The sequence below is a fragment of the Primulina eburnea genome, chromosome 8 (assembly GCF_022965805.1).
Source record: "Primulina eburnea isolate SZY01 chromosome 8, ASM2296580v1, whole genome shotgun sequence".
Taxonomy (NCBI): domain Eukaryota; kingdom Viridiplantae; phylum Streptophyta; class Magnoliopsida; order Lamiales; family Gesneriaceae; genus Primulina; species Primulina eburnea.
Genome location: NC_133108.1, coordinates 5,587,732 through 5,606,064, shown reverse-complemented (window position 1 = coordinate 5,606,064; position 18,333 = coordinate 5,587,732). Strand labels below are relative to the sequence as shown.

General features: G+C 33.3%; 2 protein-coding genes and 1 pseudogene across 3 annotated transcripts; all 3 read left to right on the top strand.

The window, feature by feature from the left end:
- Positions 1–591: 591 nt before the first annotated feature.
- Positions 592–2,912, top strand: LOC140838680 (protein kinase PINOID-like). Its single transcript, XM_073205157.1, has 2 exons — positions 592–1,545; positions 1,955–2,912. The coding sequence occupies exons 1-2, from the start codon at positions 986–988 to the stop codon at positions 2,715–2,717; spliced, it is 1,323 nt and encodes a 440-aa protein (XP_073061258.1). The 5' UTR covers positions 592–985; the 3' UTR covers positions 2,718–2,912.
- Positions 2,913–14,101: 11,189 nt separating this feature from the next.
- On the top strand, positions 14,102–15,976 carry LOC140837728 (major pollen allergen Ole e 10-like). 2 transcript variants are annotated; one of them, XM_073203841.1, is made up of 4 exons: positions 14,102–14,309; positions 14,576–14,917; positions 15,148–15,178; positions 15,262–15,974. In XM_073203841.1, the coding sequence occupies exons 1-4, from the start codon at positions 14,261–14,263 to the stop codon at positions 15,368–15,370; spliced, it is 531 nt and encodes a 176-aa protein (XP_073059942.1). In that variant the 5' UTR covers positions 14,102–14,260; the 3' UTR covers positions 15,371–15,974. The 2 variants fall into 2 exon arrangements, with proteins under 2 accessions (XP_073059942.1, XP_073059943.1); XM_073203842.1 differs by lacking the exon at positions 15,148–15,178 and having other exon boundaries at positions 15,262–15,976.
- A 568-nt stretch (positions 15,977–16,544) lies between these two features.
- On the top strand, positions 16,545–18,153 carry LOC140838924 (ABC transporter C family member 12-like; annotated as a pseudogene).
- Positions 18,154–18,333: the final 180 nt, after the last annotated feature.

Genomic DNA, 18,333 nt, shown 5'->3' with positions numbered 1-18,333 from the left:
CACTATTCCTTTATTTGGAATCGATTTTCAGATCAAATATAAAATAGCTTGAAATATGATAAATACTAGCAAAAGATGCACGACGCGTTACATGTGTTATTATTATTATTCTTAATTTGATCAAATAATACTAAACAATTAAAACGAAATTATTTTCAATTTCAAAGTGTGGTTCGATTTAACATGGAAGTTTTGTTTAATTTTTTCTTATATAAAATATAGAATGACTTGAGCAAGTTTTTAGCAAGATAACAAAGATGATTATGAGATTAAATATTTCGGTGTCCTATAAGTTAGTTACTATAATAATCTCACACTTAATAATATAATATAAAAGTATATATGAGACGGATCTCTTATTTGTGTCATTCATGAAAAAGTATTACTTTTTATGCTAAGAGTATTATTTTTTATTGTGAATATCGATATGGTTGACCAGTCTCACAGATAAAATTCGTGAAACCGTCTCACAAAAAATCTATTCCAAAAAATAAATAATTTTTAGTTGGCATAAAATAAGAAACTCGTTATTAAATTAATTTATCTTGATCGATAAATTTACCCAATCCATGGCTTAAATAGCCCCCAACAACCAATTTTTTCTCTGAAGCCAAAAAAGCACACACAAGCTTAGCAGAAACCATAATATTCATTCCTTGTTTCTCTTCGGATATGCTGAAACCCTAATCTCATGTCGATTTCAATTCGTTTAAGAAGCTACGTAGCTCTCTTTATCTTCTGCCAATCTATCAACTTTTGAAAATTTCCATTTTCTATTATCTCTTAGCCTCAGATCATTATAGGGTTCTCGACTTTGCCGATTCCTGTTATCTTTTGTACACTGTTCGTTCGTCACGAAAAATTCTTATTTTCCATTCTTCGTATCTGATTCTTCCACGCAGAGGATAACAAAAAGATTGCCAAAAAGCGTAAAGTCCACTGTATCTGAGAAATTCGGCGCATTGTACGCGAACCAGTCCTCAAAATGATAGACGAGTACCCACGCAGGAATTTCGAGGAGTTGAATTGTGATCAGGGGGTGATTTGCTCCTGCAAGAGCTCGATGAGCAGTGAAACCACTGTAAGCCACTGCACGAGCTTTAGCCGGCTGTCGTTCGAGCTCCCGAGTAGCTCTCCGGAGCAGCAGGCGGCGATGAAGCCGCACCGCTCGTCGGACTCTTCGTTTCAAGCCATTCGATTGAAGGCCAACCTAAGCTTCCGTGACTTTAGCTTGGTGAGACAGATAGGAAGCGGGGATATCGGTAGAGTTTATCTCTGCAGCCTCCGTGGCACCGCGGATGAGGGGCGGCTTTTCGCTATGAAAGTGGTGGATAATGACATGCTGGCCTTGAAGAAGAAGATACAAAGAGCGGAGACTGAGAGGAAAATCTTGAGGCTTCTGGATCACCCGTTTTTGCCTTCTCTTTACGCAGAATTCGAAGCTTCGCATTTTTCTTGCGTTGTCATGGAGTACTGTTGCGGCGGCGATTTACATTCTCTTAGACATAAGCAGCCGCAGAAACGCTTCTCCCTCAGCTCAGCCCGGTAATTTATCCTGCATTTTCTGATATTTCGTGTGGTTCTTGATTAATTATTTAAAGATAAAAAAAGGTTGAAACTTTTGAAGGGATCCATTAATTAGTAACACTCAGACTTGCCATTATAATTAATTTAGTTTTCTCATTTCATATATATGGCACCTTTCATTATTAGTGTTCTTTTTCTAAACATGTGATCAGGACAAAGATAGGAAAAAGGGATTTAAAAATTCAATTTTTTGAGTAAAAAGCCATCAATTATATCCTCAAATTGACATTGATGAATATTTTCCTATTCTGTGTTTTTCTTGTTGGGTCACCGTTTGAAACCTGAAATTTGAGTTTGCCACATTGGGTTCTGTCTCTTTATTCTTCTCTAGCAAGGAATCAGAAAAAAAAATTAATCTTTTTTCCAGGTTTTATGCAGCTGAGGTTCTGGTAGCTCTAGAGTACCTCCACATGTTGGGAATAATCTACAGAGATTTGAAGCCGGAGAACGTGTTAGTCAGATCCGACGGCCATATTATGCTCACCGACTTTGATCTCTCCCTTTGCTCCGCCGCCGTCCCTGCCGTCGAATCTCCGAAATTTTCACCTGACTTACTCTCGTCTCCGAAAAAGTCACGCAGCCCCCGTTTACTGACCCCATTCACCTGCATTTCTAACCATTTTTTCCGCTCCAAGAAAATCCAAACTCTGTCGGCCAACCGCCTTTTCGTGGCGGAACCCGTGGCGGCCCGGTCTTGCTCATTCGTGGGGACCCATGAATACGTATCGCCGGAGGTGGCTTCCGGTAGGCCCCATGGCAACGCCGTCGACTGGTGGGCCCTCGGTATCTTCATTTACGAGATGATCTACGGAAGAACCCCGTTTGCAGGCGCAACCAACGAAGCTACGCTGCGTAACATCACGAGAAAGCCTTTAACGTTCAACCACGACGCCCCATGCAGCACAGTTGAACGCCACGCGCGGGACCTGATATCCGGGTTGCTCAACAAGGATCCGAATAGACGACTCGGGTCAAGGAGAGGAGCTGCTGATGTGAAAACCCACCCCTTTTTCAAAGGGTTGAATTTCGCGCTGATTCGAACGATGACGCCACCTGGAGCAGCGGGAATCCAGAGACAGAACAAAACGACGACGGTGCATCGACAAACGGCGCCGTTTGACATGTTCTGATTCTTGATTGGATGGAGGAGATGACAACATAGTATACTGAAGTGATTTTAATATAATTTTTTAATATATAGTATTGTGTACTTACTATGTTTATGTTGAAAAGACAATTTGTATAGAAAAAGTAAACGTAATTTATGCGATCATAGTATTTTAATTGCTTTCACATTATTGTGGAATGAATCTCCCAACAAATAAATTTTCAATTATTATATTTTGTTGAGATTGGAGTTTCTTGACTTTGATGTGCCGTTGGGAGTCGAGAAATGTAGTAATTATATCATAATTAAGTCCAACAAATGATTAAAGAATAAGTAGATTATCCTTCCAAATATACCTTTTCTTTCATGTTTGGTAAATTCCTTATGTCTGTCTTAAATACATCCAACGTAAAAGTTAATTTATAGACAGGTGATACTTAATGGATGAGTTCACAATTCTGGCTCATCTCTATTCCAAAGAAAAGACAAACCCGATTGGTGATAATTCATGGATGGACCCACTATCCCTGGCTCATCCCTAACCTAAAGGGACGACAAGCTAAGCAAGGATTCATGTATTTTCTTATAAATATCAGGTTTGAGTGTTCAGTTAATTGATTCACTATATTGTTTTCAGCAACACCCTTAGCTGATTTTCATTCATATCCTCAGACACTGACCTGAGCGTCGGAGGGGCTACGTCAGGACACCCTCTGGCCCCCTTCTAACGATCTTATTTGTGATTCAAGCTCGGGATAATTTTAAAACCTGCGTCTGGACTAGTGACACTTACTGGAAGCGGACCCTAAATTCTCCGTGAGTATCAATGGATAATAAGAAGTATTACTAGTTTCTCAGGCTAATATAAATTGATTTATAAGATGATCTTATATAGTAATGGTTGATTTCAAAGATCTCAACTCTCAGCTAAGCATCCGTAGTTTTCAAGAATGACACAATTAGAGGACAAATTTATTTAACTTTTAGGGAAAAAAAAGTACTCGGTGGTGTGAAGAATTTCCAAAGTACTTTTATTGTTCTTTCAGGAAATATCAAGAAATGTTGGGAGTGGCTAGTGGATTAGGAAAGATGTTGGAAATCTTGCTAAAATCAAGTAGCCTTTTGCCCAAAATTAATGGTTCCCAATGTCATATTTCTAGTTCCTACCCAATGGATGCATGCATATATAGGCTCAACCATAGGTTACCCAAAAATATTACTCTTTTATCATTTTTTTATTTACCGAGAATATAATCGAAAATCAATCTCATTTCATAAAATTAATCAAATAACAAAAAACCCTCAAACTGATCCAACCATTTCAATTGGATACAATATTTATTTTTCTCGATTATTACATTAAAAAGAATCTATTTTAACCAAAAAAAAAAGATTATATATTATTGTAATAATTCTCGTTACCATCACATTCAATTATTATATAATATGGTACGAGGGTCTAACTGCTAGTTATTATTAAATTATTTGCAAAGAAGAAGTAGTCCACAAATATCTTCTAGCAACACAAAAGGAGAAGATGCGCCGCGGGGACAACAGGAATCGGCATCATGTGGTAAGTTTGAATAAAACCAGAGCAACCTTTAACGTCAAATGCCCTCTTTGTTTTCCCATAATTTTATTTCAATCATTTCTTCCTAGGTATACATTATGATTTTACTTATATAAATTATAGACGCGTTGGAGAAAAAATCCGGAAAAAGATATAGAGATGTACGAAAATTACTAACAAGTAACAAGCACATCACAAAGTCAACTAAAAAATATCATGAAATACAAAAACTTGTGTGAGACGGTCTCACGGGTCATATTTGTGAGACAGATCTCTTATTTGGGTCACCCATTAAAAAATATTACTTTTTATGCTAAGAGTATTACTTTCTATTGTGAATATGGGTAGGGTTGACCCGTGTCACAGATTATGATCCGTGAGACGGTCTCACATGAAACCCACTCATTATGAAAAGTGAAATTGTGAATAAACTTTGATGTCACATTGGCAATATAATGAATCAACCGCGAATATTTGAATTTTTTGAGGAGGAAAAACATGAATAGACAATTTTTTTTTTTTCAAATTCTCCTTGAATAAATTGATTTAAGAATAAAATTTTAGTTTATTAATTATATATTTATGAATAATTAACTGACTAGCTATAAAATCTTATATAAAAAGTAATTTTATATAACTAATATTATCACACACAAAAAAAAAAAGAGTAGAATGAGCAAACTTCTTAGCGACATATCACACCAATAAAATCAAATTCAACTACGGGGGACGATCAAAATAATAGTAGAATCATTTGTTCACCACCGACTATTGATCAATTTATTTTTGCCAATGGTTCTTTCATATAAATATATGAAAAATCATAAAATTTGTTTATCAATGTCCAATATATCTCTTAAAGATCCCATTAAATAAATATCATCTCCATATGTGGTCCAGATATATTTTTTGTCCAGACACGAAACGCCTATCCAATCTCTGCTAAACACATCAAATACCTTGTTATACTTCCACTGCGGCCACTAGATACGTGTTTACTAGCGGTTAAATACAATAGTAAACCTATCAAACATCAATACAATGTTATTTCAACTGATATCCTCTTTTCATATTTATCAAGTTTAACTGATCATCTCATTGAGGTTGCTATTGCTGAGAGATTGACAGTGCTGAACATGACTTCATTCCAAACTTTTTAAATAGTTTTTTGGTGTATTTTGTCTTACTGACAAAATTTTAATATCCAACCGCTTAGCTTGTAGTCCAATAAAGAAATTCAGTTCGCTCATCATGCTTACTAAAACTTATCATGCATCAGTTTTAAAAATTTCTCTCAGATCTTTGAGTTAGTATATTCAAATATAATTTCATAAACGTAATTATGAACTAACAAAGTATAATAATTTTTAATAAAGCTGGCTATGGTCTTATCCACTAAGTCTATTATAAAATCATGATCAAGTAAGAATTGTGAACGAGTGTCATACTAGGTATGTGGCACTTGTTTTAATCTATACAAGACTTTGTTTAATTTAAACGCATGAACAATTAAAATATTATTAATAAAACCTGGAGGTTTATATTTCCTCACGCAATCCATATGAAATACTTTAAGGCCCAGTTTGGTAGGTGGGATTATGGGTGGATTGTTAGATAGTCTTTTGTTTGGTCCAATTAATAAATTTGAGATTGACTAATTGTTGGACAATTTTTACTGTTGGACTTGGCAAATGTATCCATGCTTTCAGGCTGGATTAGTTTTATCCGAGTGGACTGAAATTAGCGACGGTTTCTGAAAATAGATCGGCGACGGTTTCTGAAAAAAGATCGGCGACGGTTTCTAAGCGGCGACGGTTTCTCAAGATCGGCGACGGTTTCGTGCACTAATAAACCGTCGCTAAATGTCAAATTAGAGACGGTTTCACAAGATCGGCGACGGTTTCTCAAAAACCGTCGCTATTAGCGACGGGTTTTAAGAAGCCGTCGCTAATATTCCGGGGGCAAAGGGGAAGGGCAATTTCGTATCTTCATCAAAAAATTCAAAATTATCCTTCACTTAAAAATCGTACCAAACTTAATATTATTTTACACCATATATTACAATCCTACCACAATCATTTTCTTTATCATTTACGTACTAATCATTAGTTTATCCTATCCTTCAACCAAACGGACCCTTAGTTATTATAAGTAGGATAAACAAGAAAAATTCGAACATACTCTAATCTGGCCATTGGAGTGAAGGTCTCATCATAATCAATTACTTATTCTTTTCTGAAAATTTGTGCAACCAATCTAACAGGTTCCAATTACCGTCTAATGAGATTGTCTTAGTATCAAGTACAAAACTTTGTTCATGTCAAACTGGTTTAACTCATCCTGAATATCTTCAATCCAACTGTCATATAATAAAGCTTCATCGATTTTCTTAAGTTCTAATTGTGTGAAATAATATGAGCATATAAAAATTCGTTAAATATTTGTTGTCTGTATCTAACAAAAGAACAATATCTTGTGACGAACAACGCAAAAGATGAAAGTAAATTCTTATGTTACATGCAATGTGTGATACCCAAGATCATTGTCTTGTGATTGACAGTTAACTATTATTGGACCAGAAGTTGGACGAAGTTCGTTAATAACATGAACACAGATTAATATTGTAATCCAATCATTCATTTTCTGGGATTGATTTTGACTAAGCATACTCAGATTCTAGAGACAGTGTTCTTAATTGTCAATCATAAAATCACGGATTCATGGGATTAGGAATTCTTAATTACATCAAATTTGCGAGAATAAGATCACACAAATTGACCGGACAATTAACTTTTAAGACCAATATTTTTTTTAATATATATATATATATATATATATATATATATATATATATATATATATATATATATATATATATTTAAGAGCACATGGTGCATTTATCTTTCTTTTTTTTTCTTTTTTTTTTGAGACAGCATAGTGCATTTAGTTAATGTAATAAAGAATTTTAGACTTTCAAGATAAATTAGAAATATTTATATAAATTAGAACACTTATTATATTCGAATTTCAATTAATTAAAATTGTAATTTGAATAAATAAAATATGAAACGAATGGTGAAGAAAGGGAGAAATTGGACAACACATGGGATGTCCATGTGACCACCTGCCAACCCGGCAGGCCCACATTCTCACTTTTATCCAGTGTCGGGCACAGACCCACACTAACTCAGCATGACCCGGCCCACTTAAACCAATCAATATTCTCCACGTGGCTTCTTAAAAGACATGTCTAATTCTTCCCTTGTTTCACTTCTATTTTCTGGGCCTTTATGGGTACGTGATTATTCTCTTCTTGTTAGGCATGATCATGGAGCAGGGTGATGGCGAGTTTTCTTACTCGTATTTTCATTTTCATACTCGCTTTTTTCGGGTTAAAAAAACACGCAGATATCAAATCCTCATCAATGTTCTCGTTGAGGGTTTTAATTCGAGTGAGTCGGTTTGAGTTGATGCATGATAGTATTAAAAAGTTGTTTAATCCAAACGAAAACTCCCAACCCAAACTCAAACCCGATCCACTCGATTTGATTTTATTTAAAAAAATTAAAATAACTAAATAATAATTATATTTTAATTTAAACACATAATAACAAAATCTCACATATATGATTTAAATTTAAAAGTTTAATTATAAAAATTAAAAATATATTTACTAAATCAAATAAAAAATTATTTAAAAAATAAAAAATATGCAAAATAAATAATAAATTATGATATTATGATATAAATAGATAAAAAATTTTTTTCAAACATAACAATATTTATTAATTATATATTTTTCCAAAAAAAATTTTTCTTTTCGAGTCAACCCGGGTTGGCCGAATCCAACTCGAACCCGGTTATTTTTTTGAGTCAGATATCGGGCCCAACAAATCTCAACCGAATTTGAAAATCTTCAACCCGAACTTGATTTTTTAGGGTCGAATCAGGTCGTTTTGCCATGTCGAGTCAGATCTGACACCCCTTAATCCCCATATTAATGAGATGATGGCAGGCAAGGTACTATGGATCTCTGAATTTATTATTGCTATTATTTTTTTTATTATCATTGTGACGGATTAGGCCATCTCCAACCCATATCCTCTATTTTTCATCCTCTATCCTCTAAAATAGAGATCCGTGATCTCTATTTTTAAAAACCTTCTCCAACCCATATCCTCTAAATATATTACAAAATACTCTAACTTTTTTTCATTTTCAAAAACACACCCATATAATTATATAATTACATAATGTATTATATAACCGAACTTAATTAATTCGATAAACATAATACAATAAAACATGATTATTATTTTAAAAAAACACACATATAATTATATAATTACATAATGTATTATATAACCGAACTTAATTAATTCGATAAACATAATACAATAAAACATGATTATAATCTAATAAATTATGTTATTAATTTTTGTGATCATTATCTTGTTTATTATTTCCATTTCATGATTATTATAAACAATAAACTTATAATTAATTCATGAAAATAATAAAACAAGTAAAATAAATTAACTAAGTATAAAAATTATTTAACATTAAAATTAATAAATTAAATAATTTGAAATATAATAATATAAAATAGAGCAAAACAAATACATAAAAATACAAAAAGGCTATTTTGCAATTGTTACGATGGCATTTCAGTAATTATTTCACACTCCTTTTCAATCCTCTATATGAACAGTGATACTCCATAAATAGAGGATCACTATTGCATACTCTAAAATGGAGGAAACAAATAGAGTACGGTTGGAGAAGATTTCGTCCTCCATAATGGAGGAATCCTCCATTATGGAGGACGGTTGGAGATGCCCTTAGAGAATGAAGATAATTTCCCTATATCTATCCCGAACTATTTCAAATATTCAAAAAAATCTCTGAACTCATAAAATTAGTCTCCTAACACACACAGACACGCACACAAATATATTGTTTATTATTTATACAAGGCTAATTGCCGTTTACACCCCTACATAAAATAAAAAAAAAACAAAAAAAAAAACATCTTATGTAAAATTAATATAATGTTCCAATTTGTGTTTTAAAAGTTATTCATAAAACCATTTACCATAGAGGGTAAATGTGCTCGAATTTTTACGACATAGGGGTATAATGTATTTGATTTTAAAAAAAAAATATGAAGGTTGTATTATTCTATTAATATATTTTTTTAAAGAGTTTTATGTCTTTTAGAATTTTCACAAGGATGATTGATGCACTAATGCTACGTATACTCTCAAATTTAAAAAATAAAAGTCAATTAATTTTCCGACAATCATAGATACTGATTTACATAATTCCTAGATGGAACGAGATAAATGGTTTATTCGACAACTATCGTATATGTTGTTATTTGAAGATGATATTTTTTTGTTAAATGTCTTAGGTCGGTTGAATAATTAACCTGAGAGTTGTATATATGGGCTTGGACAATCCTCACCCTTTGAGCTAGCTTTTAGGGTTGAGTTAGGTCCAAGTTTCAATCTTAACATGGTATCAAAACCCGGGTTCCACCGTTATGTATTGGACTACCTATAATTAGGCTGAACATAATTGGGTGGATCCTCCACCGTTATGTGTTGGACTGGCTATAATTAGACCACCCGTTCTGCCCATAATTGGGTGGATCCTCACCCCTTGAGCTAACTTTTGGGGTTGAATTAGGTCCAAGTTCCAATCTTAACAATTTCCCCCCCTCAAAATGCCGTTGAGTTAGATCCAAGTTCCAATCTTAACAATTCCCCCCTCAAAAATGCCTCAATATATTAGGCTGTATCTAAGTACAAAGTAATGCTCTAACATTTGACCAAATTACTAAAAAAATAAGAGCATTATTTTTTCACGTGATGTAATATATTAGGGAACGTGAAAAACACATGTGATTCATTTAGGATAGTTGAATTTAATGTTTGGGGTTGGGTGGAATAATCCGATAGGTAGTGGTATAAAATTGCGCTTATTACAATATCAACTTAACAAATAAATTTTCTTTACCAAAAAAAAAAAAACTTAACATTTAATTCGAATTTATTTTCAGAACTCATTCCAACGACTTTGTTTGATAAATTACAACACTTTGAAATCGGGCCCTTCACCAAATGAAATCTTGATCCACTATCCAATGACGTTTTGTTACGATCAGAATTGATGATGGCAACCATGGTTCACCGTCGCGGTTGCGGAACGACGGGAACGAGAACGTCACAAAGTTTCATGCTAAAACGATTATATATTGAACAAATACACTAAATGAAGTTATTTTTATTTAAAAAAATATTTACTCCAGTAAAAAATAAAATACCCCGGATAGGAAGCTATCCTAAATGTTTTCTTCTTCTTTTTCTTTTTTTTTAAAAAAACATCTAAATAGTAAGTTACAACTTACACTAATAATTTATGACAAAAACTTGCGTAATACGGTCTCACAGATCGTATCTGTGAGACGGATCTCTTATTTGGGTCATCCACGAAAAGGTATTATTTTTTATGCTAAGAGTTATTTTTATTATTAATATGAATAGGGCTGACCCGTCTCACAGATTAGAATCCGTGAGACGGTCTCACATGAGACTCACTCATAATTTGATTTCAATTCGTTAAAAAGTCATTAATAATTATTTTTCTATCTTCAGGCATTATGATAGTTTGGTTTCCAAGTGATACCCCATGGATGGGCCTTGGCTCATTTCTAGCCCAAATAGAAGACAAGCCCATCAAGGGCTCAGGTATCTTCCTATAAATATCAGGTTTGAGCGTATGATATAGAATTCACTATATTGTTTTCAGCAGCGCCCTTAGCTGCTCCCCCATATATCCTCAGTCTCTGACTTGAGCGTCGGAGGGGCTACGCCAGGACACCCTCCTGGCTCCCTCCTAACGGTCTTATTTGTGATTTCAGGCACAGGGTAATTTTGAAGCCCGTGTCTGAATTAGTGACGCTTGCGTGGATCGGAACCTGAATTTCTCGTGAGTATCACCAAGCAAATTATATTGGAAGATATAAGCTAGTTTTCCAGAGATCAAGAATTTTGGATAAAAGAAAGATTAGATCTCCAAATCATTCTTCCAAGTTGCATTTCGAAATTGGACTTTTAAACAATTTTAAGTCCAATTATGTATTATGACTACTGGTTTCTATCGTCTACTTGACCCAATAAGTTAGCAATGGCCAATTCATTATACTATTCAAGTCCAATTACGTACTTACGAGCGATTTACTGCTATTGGTTTCTCATTCTTTTGGTTGCATTTGGACGAGAGATTTTGGTTTTGACTAACTATTTGAATTGATATGTCTCACAAAACCATAATCTCTCGTCTTATGATATGTCTCATCAGTCGTATTTTGTGAGATATATCTTTTGTTCTCTCACAAAACCAAAAATTTGTGTAAGACTGTCTCATCAATCGTTTATCCTAAATTTTCGTTAGTTATTTAGTTTTATTCCATTGCTAGGTGCATTAGACACCTATAATTTAGGTATCTATAAATACAAATTTCTGACTAAGCAAAAATTTGTGTGAGACGGTCTCACGGATCGTATTTTGTGAGACAGATCTCTTATTTAGGTCATCTACGAAAAAATATTGTTTTTTATGCTAAGAGTATTACTTTTTATTGCGAATATCGGTAGAGTTGACCCGGCTCACAGATAAAGATTTGTGGGGCCGTCTCACAAAAGACCTACTCTATTGTATATTAAAAACTCTTGGTTTCAAACACATTAATCCAAATATATGTCTCTGCATAATTTTGATTTATTTTTCGGCATATCCTATTTTTTTTACTCTAACCATGGTCATGGCCAACTACTTGCTTGGTCCAGAGACCACATACTCACAGGGATAGGGATATATTCGTTGAATTCATTTGTTGATTTTTTTAAATAACATATTTTTGTGTAGTAAATAGATTTTTATTGAATATCTTAAATTTATTTTGCTTGAATTTTATTGATATTTATAAACTTTTTTACAGAATCATATTGATTTTTTAATTTATGATTATGGTTTTGTTTAAATTTTTTAATTATAGTTAAACGTGAATACCTTTTATTTATTTCGAATATTTTTATATCTCAATATAATATTTTTTACTTATTTATTTATTTTACCAAAGATAATAAATAAATCAGTACTAATTTTTTTGCAATTAAACTTCAATTATTCAAAACATGTTTATTTAATTAATTAATATTTTCTGAAAATAAATAAAAATAATTTTCAATATTAAAAATAATTAAACTTAAAATAATTTCATTCATTCAAATAAACTTTTGTGCAAAAAAAATAATTTTTTTTGATAATATGTCAAACAAGAAATAAAAAACAATACAATTATTTGTGTCTGAAAATAAATAATAAATATGTTAAAATATTTACAATTAATGTGACTTTATAAAAATTTAATTTATTATAGTTATTCTTATTTATGTGTTGCTAAAATTTTAAAATTATGTATCAATTACATACACACATATAATAAAATCTTTTATTGACAATCATATATGTAAGAATTTTGAGTTATAATCAAAATTAAGATATAGATCGATAAAAATTATAGAAAATAATTAAATGTCAAATGTTATCAAATAATTAATAAAAAATTAAAATTTTCTTAATGTTTTATGATTGGAACTAAAAAATAAAACGGAGGATGTTGATAATTTTGATTTTAAAGTATTGCTAACAATAAAAAAATATTTTTAAAAAAATCCAAATAAAAGAAAAAAAACATATGGAGGAGAAAAGAATGAAAATTTAGTGTTTGTATTGATATTATTTTTAGTAAAAATAAAAATAAGTATGTAAGTTTGAAAGATTTCTCCATTAAATTTACATATAAACCTTTAGGTTGATACAAAGACATTTTTTAGTGGTATCTTAAAATTTAATTCTTATATTTAATTTAAAATTTTAATGATATTTGAATTACTATAAACTTTTGTAGAGTTTTTAAAAGTCAAATATGAATGTAACACGACTTTTTAAAACTATAAAAAATGTGCATTGAATACTACTAAAATTTTATATAGTATATAAACGTCCAGATTGAATACACATAGACTTTTAAACTACATAAAAATCATTAAAAATCTAGAATCAATACACTCCGTTATTCTTTTTTGAGTTTGATGCCCTTGTACTAAGTCAGAGTTCAACCTATCTTTAAGTTAGTGTTTCAAGTTTGTGATCAATACTCAATATATATTTTTACTTGCGAGGTTAATAGTTTAAGAATGAACAGGAATATTTGACGCAATTAAAAGTGTACTAAATCCGGCAATATATTAATTAATGAGTGAGTTCATGTGAGACAGGTCAACTCTACCCATATTCACAATAAAAAGTAATACTTTTAGCCTGAAAAATAATATTTTTTCGTAGATGACCCAAATAAGAGATCCGTCTCACAAATATGACCGTGAGACCGTCTCACTCAAATTTTTATCTTAATATAGGTCATCCACTCTCCAAGGTCTATTATTTAGATTAGAAAAGCTTGATTAATTGCATTCGAACACAATTTCAAAAAAGAAAATTAAGGTCGAAAAAAGGGAAGGTTGGTGAAAAATCCCAAATCAAAACATTTTTTTGAGTTTATTTCCTACCCACAAAATTGTGGTACTATGTCATACAAAATATGATACACTTCAGGTAGAAATATGATATATTTCATGTTGTACTAAAAAAAATATCCAAAGACCGAACACAAAAAAAAAATCGACGGCGGGACTGAAGGCCGATCTCCCGTCGAAGAAACGCCTGATTCTCCATTAAATATGGAGCGTCATTACAATTTACGATCAGTCTCACTCACTCTACCTCCCCATCTCTCTCTACTACACAAACACACTACAGACTACAGAGTGGCCCGGCCAGATAACCGCGTCTTCGTGTTTGCCAGCTTTTTTATTACGTAAAAAAAAGAATGGTGAAGGACTAAATATCTTTCACTTGGTTATACTATGGCGAAAAAGATTTGGGTTCTTCTCAAATTTGTTCAGTGTTTTCTGAGTAATCTTACTCTTTTGTTTCAGATGTTTACTTTGTTTCTTGATCATAGATTCCAGATAGATCACATTACGGTGATTTAATGTGTTTCCACGACGATAAAAGCTAATACTTTTGTTCCTCATGCCGTCATGCGTGTTTGATTTCTTGGTCGCTGTGTGACTGACTGCTGGTTATATGTTTGGTGTTTCCCCATAATATATTTGCTGAAGAAATCTTTTCGTCAAAGTTGGTGTTTTTATAAGTTATAAATCTGTTACTTTGATCAGTTTTCACGGTGGAGGCAGTGGTGGTACAAGAAAAGGCAGAAGCCGCTGTTCCGGTTACAACTCTATCTCCGCCGGAGGGGAATACGACATTCCTCGGCGGCACGACGTGGTGTGTGGCCCGAGCCGGCGTGTCGGCTATAAATCTGCAGGTCGCGCTGGATTGGGCGTGCGGGCTCGGCAAAGCGGACTGCGGACCGATCCAAGCCGGCGGGCCGTGCTTCAACCCGAACTCGCTGCTTTCGCATGCGTCCTATGCCTTCAACAGCTACTACCAACAAAATGGAAACTCTGATATTGCTTGCTTTTTTGGTGGGACTGCTACTTTGACTCAAGACAATCCTAGTAAGCCAGCTTCTGGTTCGCCTTTATACAGTATATAGTCAAACTTTCGTTTTTGGGATTATTTTCATTAAACACATCAATTAATTCTAATAATTTTTTTATCCTATAAAAAAACCCATTAAATAAAGTTAAAAATGAATTTTTTTATTGTGTAAAAACACTAAAAATATGAGACAGATCTCATGAATGTCAGTCATATCCTTTGGACTAATGGTTGAAATTCCTTGTAGGTTATGATAAATGTCTTTTTGGGACTTCAGGGTGAGTTGAGTATAAAAATCTAGCAAGTGGCAGTGGATCTATCGAATAAATTTATATAACATTTGAAGTTTAATTTTTGGCAGATCTGTACAATCAAAGGCAAATTCCACGAGGTATGAAGCAGAAAGTTATTGGTGGAAGATTGAAGTAATTCTTCTTTACGTTTTAATATTTAATAAGAGATGGTCTTAATGGGCAAGTGAGTGAATGGAAGTGTAATTGGTGTTACTTTTGAGGAAATTTATTTAGGTAACAAATTATCCAAGTGGATGGTGTAATTAGGAAAATTGTTTGCAAGTCTTTTTTGGTGAAACATTCCTTGCTTTCTTGCTAGTTTAAGAATCATGTGGCATTGTAAAGTACGTTTTATGTTCTTGTCTTTTGTTCTCTAATCAACAAATTTACGTTTTTGTTCTTTTTTTTTTTTCCTTCCATCTTGTCCATGTCACCCGATACAGAAGATCTGACTAGTCCGTTGAGATCCGAGTGATCGACTGATACTCGATAGTCTAAAGAACTTATTTAGTTGGTTGTTACCTGAATCACAAATCAAGTGACGTTAGGAATGTTAAGCGAAAACAGTCCGACGTTCAAGTTAGTAATTGCTCGATAAAATCTTGGATTTAGTTTTGCGTAACAACTTTTACTGTCCGATTGTTCAAAATGAAGAAAGTAAATTTTCCCCTAAGTGTAACGCCCAAAAGGTCTCTAGTTCACAGAAGGTTGGTGTACGCCGTCTTAGTCTTGTATCGATCTGTCTCAGTAGCACTTGCTTTTTTCTTTACCCTCCTTTATGTTATATCAACACAACTTTTTTTTTTACGTGACATAATAGCAAGGTTTTAGATCATTTATTCATCTCTATCAATTTATTGCAAATCATGTTGACCATTAAAGTGGTACTTTTAATGTTTAATTTTGTCGCAGGGTTCGATATATTATTTTTGTGTCTGAAATCAAGATCTCAAATTTGAGACGAATTTGTAGGTTTAACACCAAAACCCTTCTCCCAATTCAAAATATAACTTTTTTTTAATCTTATCTAAACTATATATCAGATAATTCAGTGCTGATTTTAAATCCACTATTGCCTGAATATTTCAAATTATACAAGTATAATTAATTAGGTAAAAATTTGTGTGAGACGGTCTCACATGTCATGTTATCTGAGACATATATCTTATCCGACTCATACATGAAAAATATTACTTTTTATACTTTTTATTGTAAATATCGGTATAGTTGATCGTCTCACGGATAAAGATTAGTGACACCGTCTCACAACAGATCTACTCAATCAACTAACTATATTCACATTATATGATACCCCATGAACTGTTACAATGTTTTGATATTACATATCTTAATGGACAATAATCAACCACAGAGGGAAGTAAATCGGTTGGACGCTATCACCAGATCTCCAGTATATGCACAGTTTGGGTATGGAGTATCTTCAATTCGTGCACACAAAGCATATGATAGAATGGCAATTATTAACTGGAAAACTATTGACAACAATATAAGGTTCACTCACTCTGCTTAACATCAGTTTTAACCGTTGGCTTACAACAAGGCTTGAAACACTTGGAGGTGTTATGATCTGGTTAACCGCTACCTTTGCTGTTATGCAAAATAGCAGAACTGAAAATCAGGTGGCATTTGCATCCACAATGGGTCTACTACTCAGTTATTCTTTAAATATCACAACTTTGTTGAGTAATGTTCTGAGACTAGCAAGCAAAGCGGAAAATAGTTTTGACCGTGTGGGTACATATATAGACTTGCCATCAGAGGCACCAGATATCATTCAGAGGAATCTTCCGCCACCTGGGATGGCCTGAATCTGGTTTGATGAAGTTTGAAGATGATTTCTTGAAATACAGGCTTGGACTTCCTATGGCCCTGCGGGTTTGTCCTTCACCATCTCTGCGTGCCAGAAGGTTGGAATTGTTGGAAGAACCGGTGCAGGAAAATCAAGCATGCTCAATGCATTTTTTCGAATTGTGGAACTTGAAAGGGGAAGGATCTTGATATATAATTTTGACATTTCTAAATTTGGAATAAGAGATTACGTGAAGTTCTCAGTATCATACTATCATACCACAATCTCCTGTTCTTTTCTTTGGTACATTTCATTGATAAGCTTTTTATGTTTCTCCTTGACACTTGATCTGATACCATCATTTATATCTCCTTGTGATTTTGGTCTACTCTTGTTCATGTAGGTACTGTACGGTTCGACCTCGATCCTTTCAGTGAGCATAATGATTCAGACCTCTGGGTGGCACTGGAGCTGGCTCACTTATAGGATGTCGTTAGGAGGAGTGCTATTGGTTTGATGCTGAGATTTAAAAAAAAAAAAAACAAGTTTTATAGGTGTTGCAGTTCAAGCCAAAACTTGAACTTATATGCTGCTATGAACTAATGGAATCATCAGTGAATTCTGTTTCTATTTCCCTAGTTTGACTAGCAAACTTGCTGAAGCTCAAACTGCATTTTGTGCAACTTCAGTGTTTTGTTTCTGATTAAAAAAAATTGCTAATTGGTATCTTGGCGAAGAGATCATGGTAGGATAAGCTTACTGCCAAAATTTGGTTCGCATCTTCAGCATAAAAAGTTAGAAGTAAATATTTTCTGGCCAAGGCGTTTCATTTTATATTTTGTTTTGCTAAACAAATACCCCCAATTGATCTGTGTCAAGATTTTGGAAGGAGGTGAGAACTTTAGTGTTGACCAGAGGCAATTGTTAAGTCTTGCTCAAGCTTTACTTCGGAGGGAGGTCGCAGATCCTTGTTCTTGGTGAAGCAACTGCTGCTGTTGATGTCAGGACCGATGCCCTCATACAAAAAACCATTCGAGAAGAATTTAAATCCCGCACGATGCTCACTATTGCTCATCGTCTCAACACTATTATACACAGTGCTCAAGTTCTTGTTCTCGATTCTGGTCAGGTATCAAGCAGTCAATTGTATGTATGTATGTATGTATGTATGTATGTATGTATGTCCATTTTTCTCTATGATCTTGCATATCTTCTTATCAAATAACATCTTTGGATAAATCATTTTTTGGACTTGATCGCAATAAACTCACGCCAAAGGTATATCGCCATATTAATAATATAAAAAATTCAATAAAATTTTCGTCAATTT

Coding starts and splice junctions, on each gene's coding strand:
- LOC140838680 (XM_073205157.1), top strand. CDS start 986: ATGATAGACGAGTACCCACGCAGGAATTTCGAGGAGTTGAATTGTGAT. Junction 1,546..1,954: donor TTCTCCCTCAGCTCAGCCCG/GTAATTTATCCT, acceptor TCTTTTTTCCAG/GTTTTATGCAGCTGAGGTTC.
- LOC140837728 (XM_073203841.1), top strand. CDS start 14,261: ATGGCGAAAAAGATTTGGGTTCTTCTCAAATTTGTTCAGTGTTTTCTG. Junction 14,310..14,575: donor ATTTGTTCAGTGTTTTCTGA/GTAATCTTACTC, acceptor TACTTTGATCAG/TTTTCACGGTGGAGGCAGTG. Junction 14,918..15,147: donor TTTGACTCAAGACAATCCTA/GTAAGCCAGCTT, acceptor AATTCCTTGTAG/GTTATGATAAATGTCTTTTT.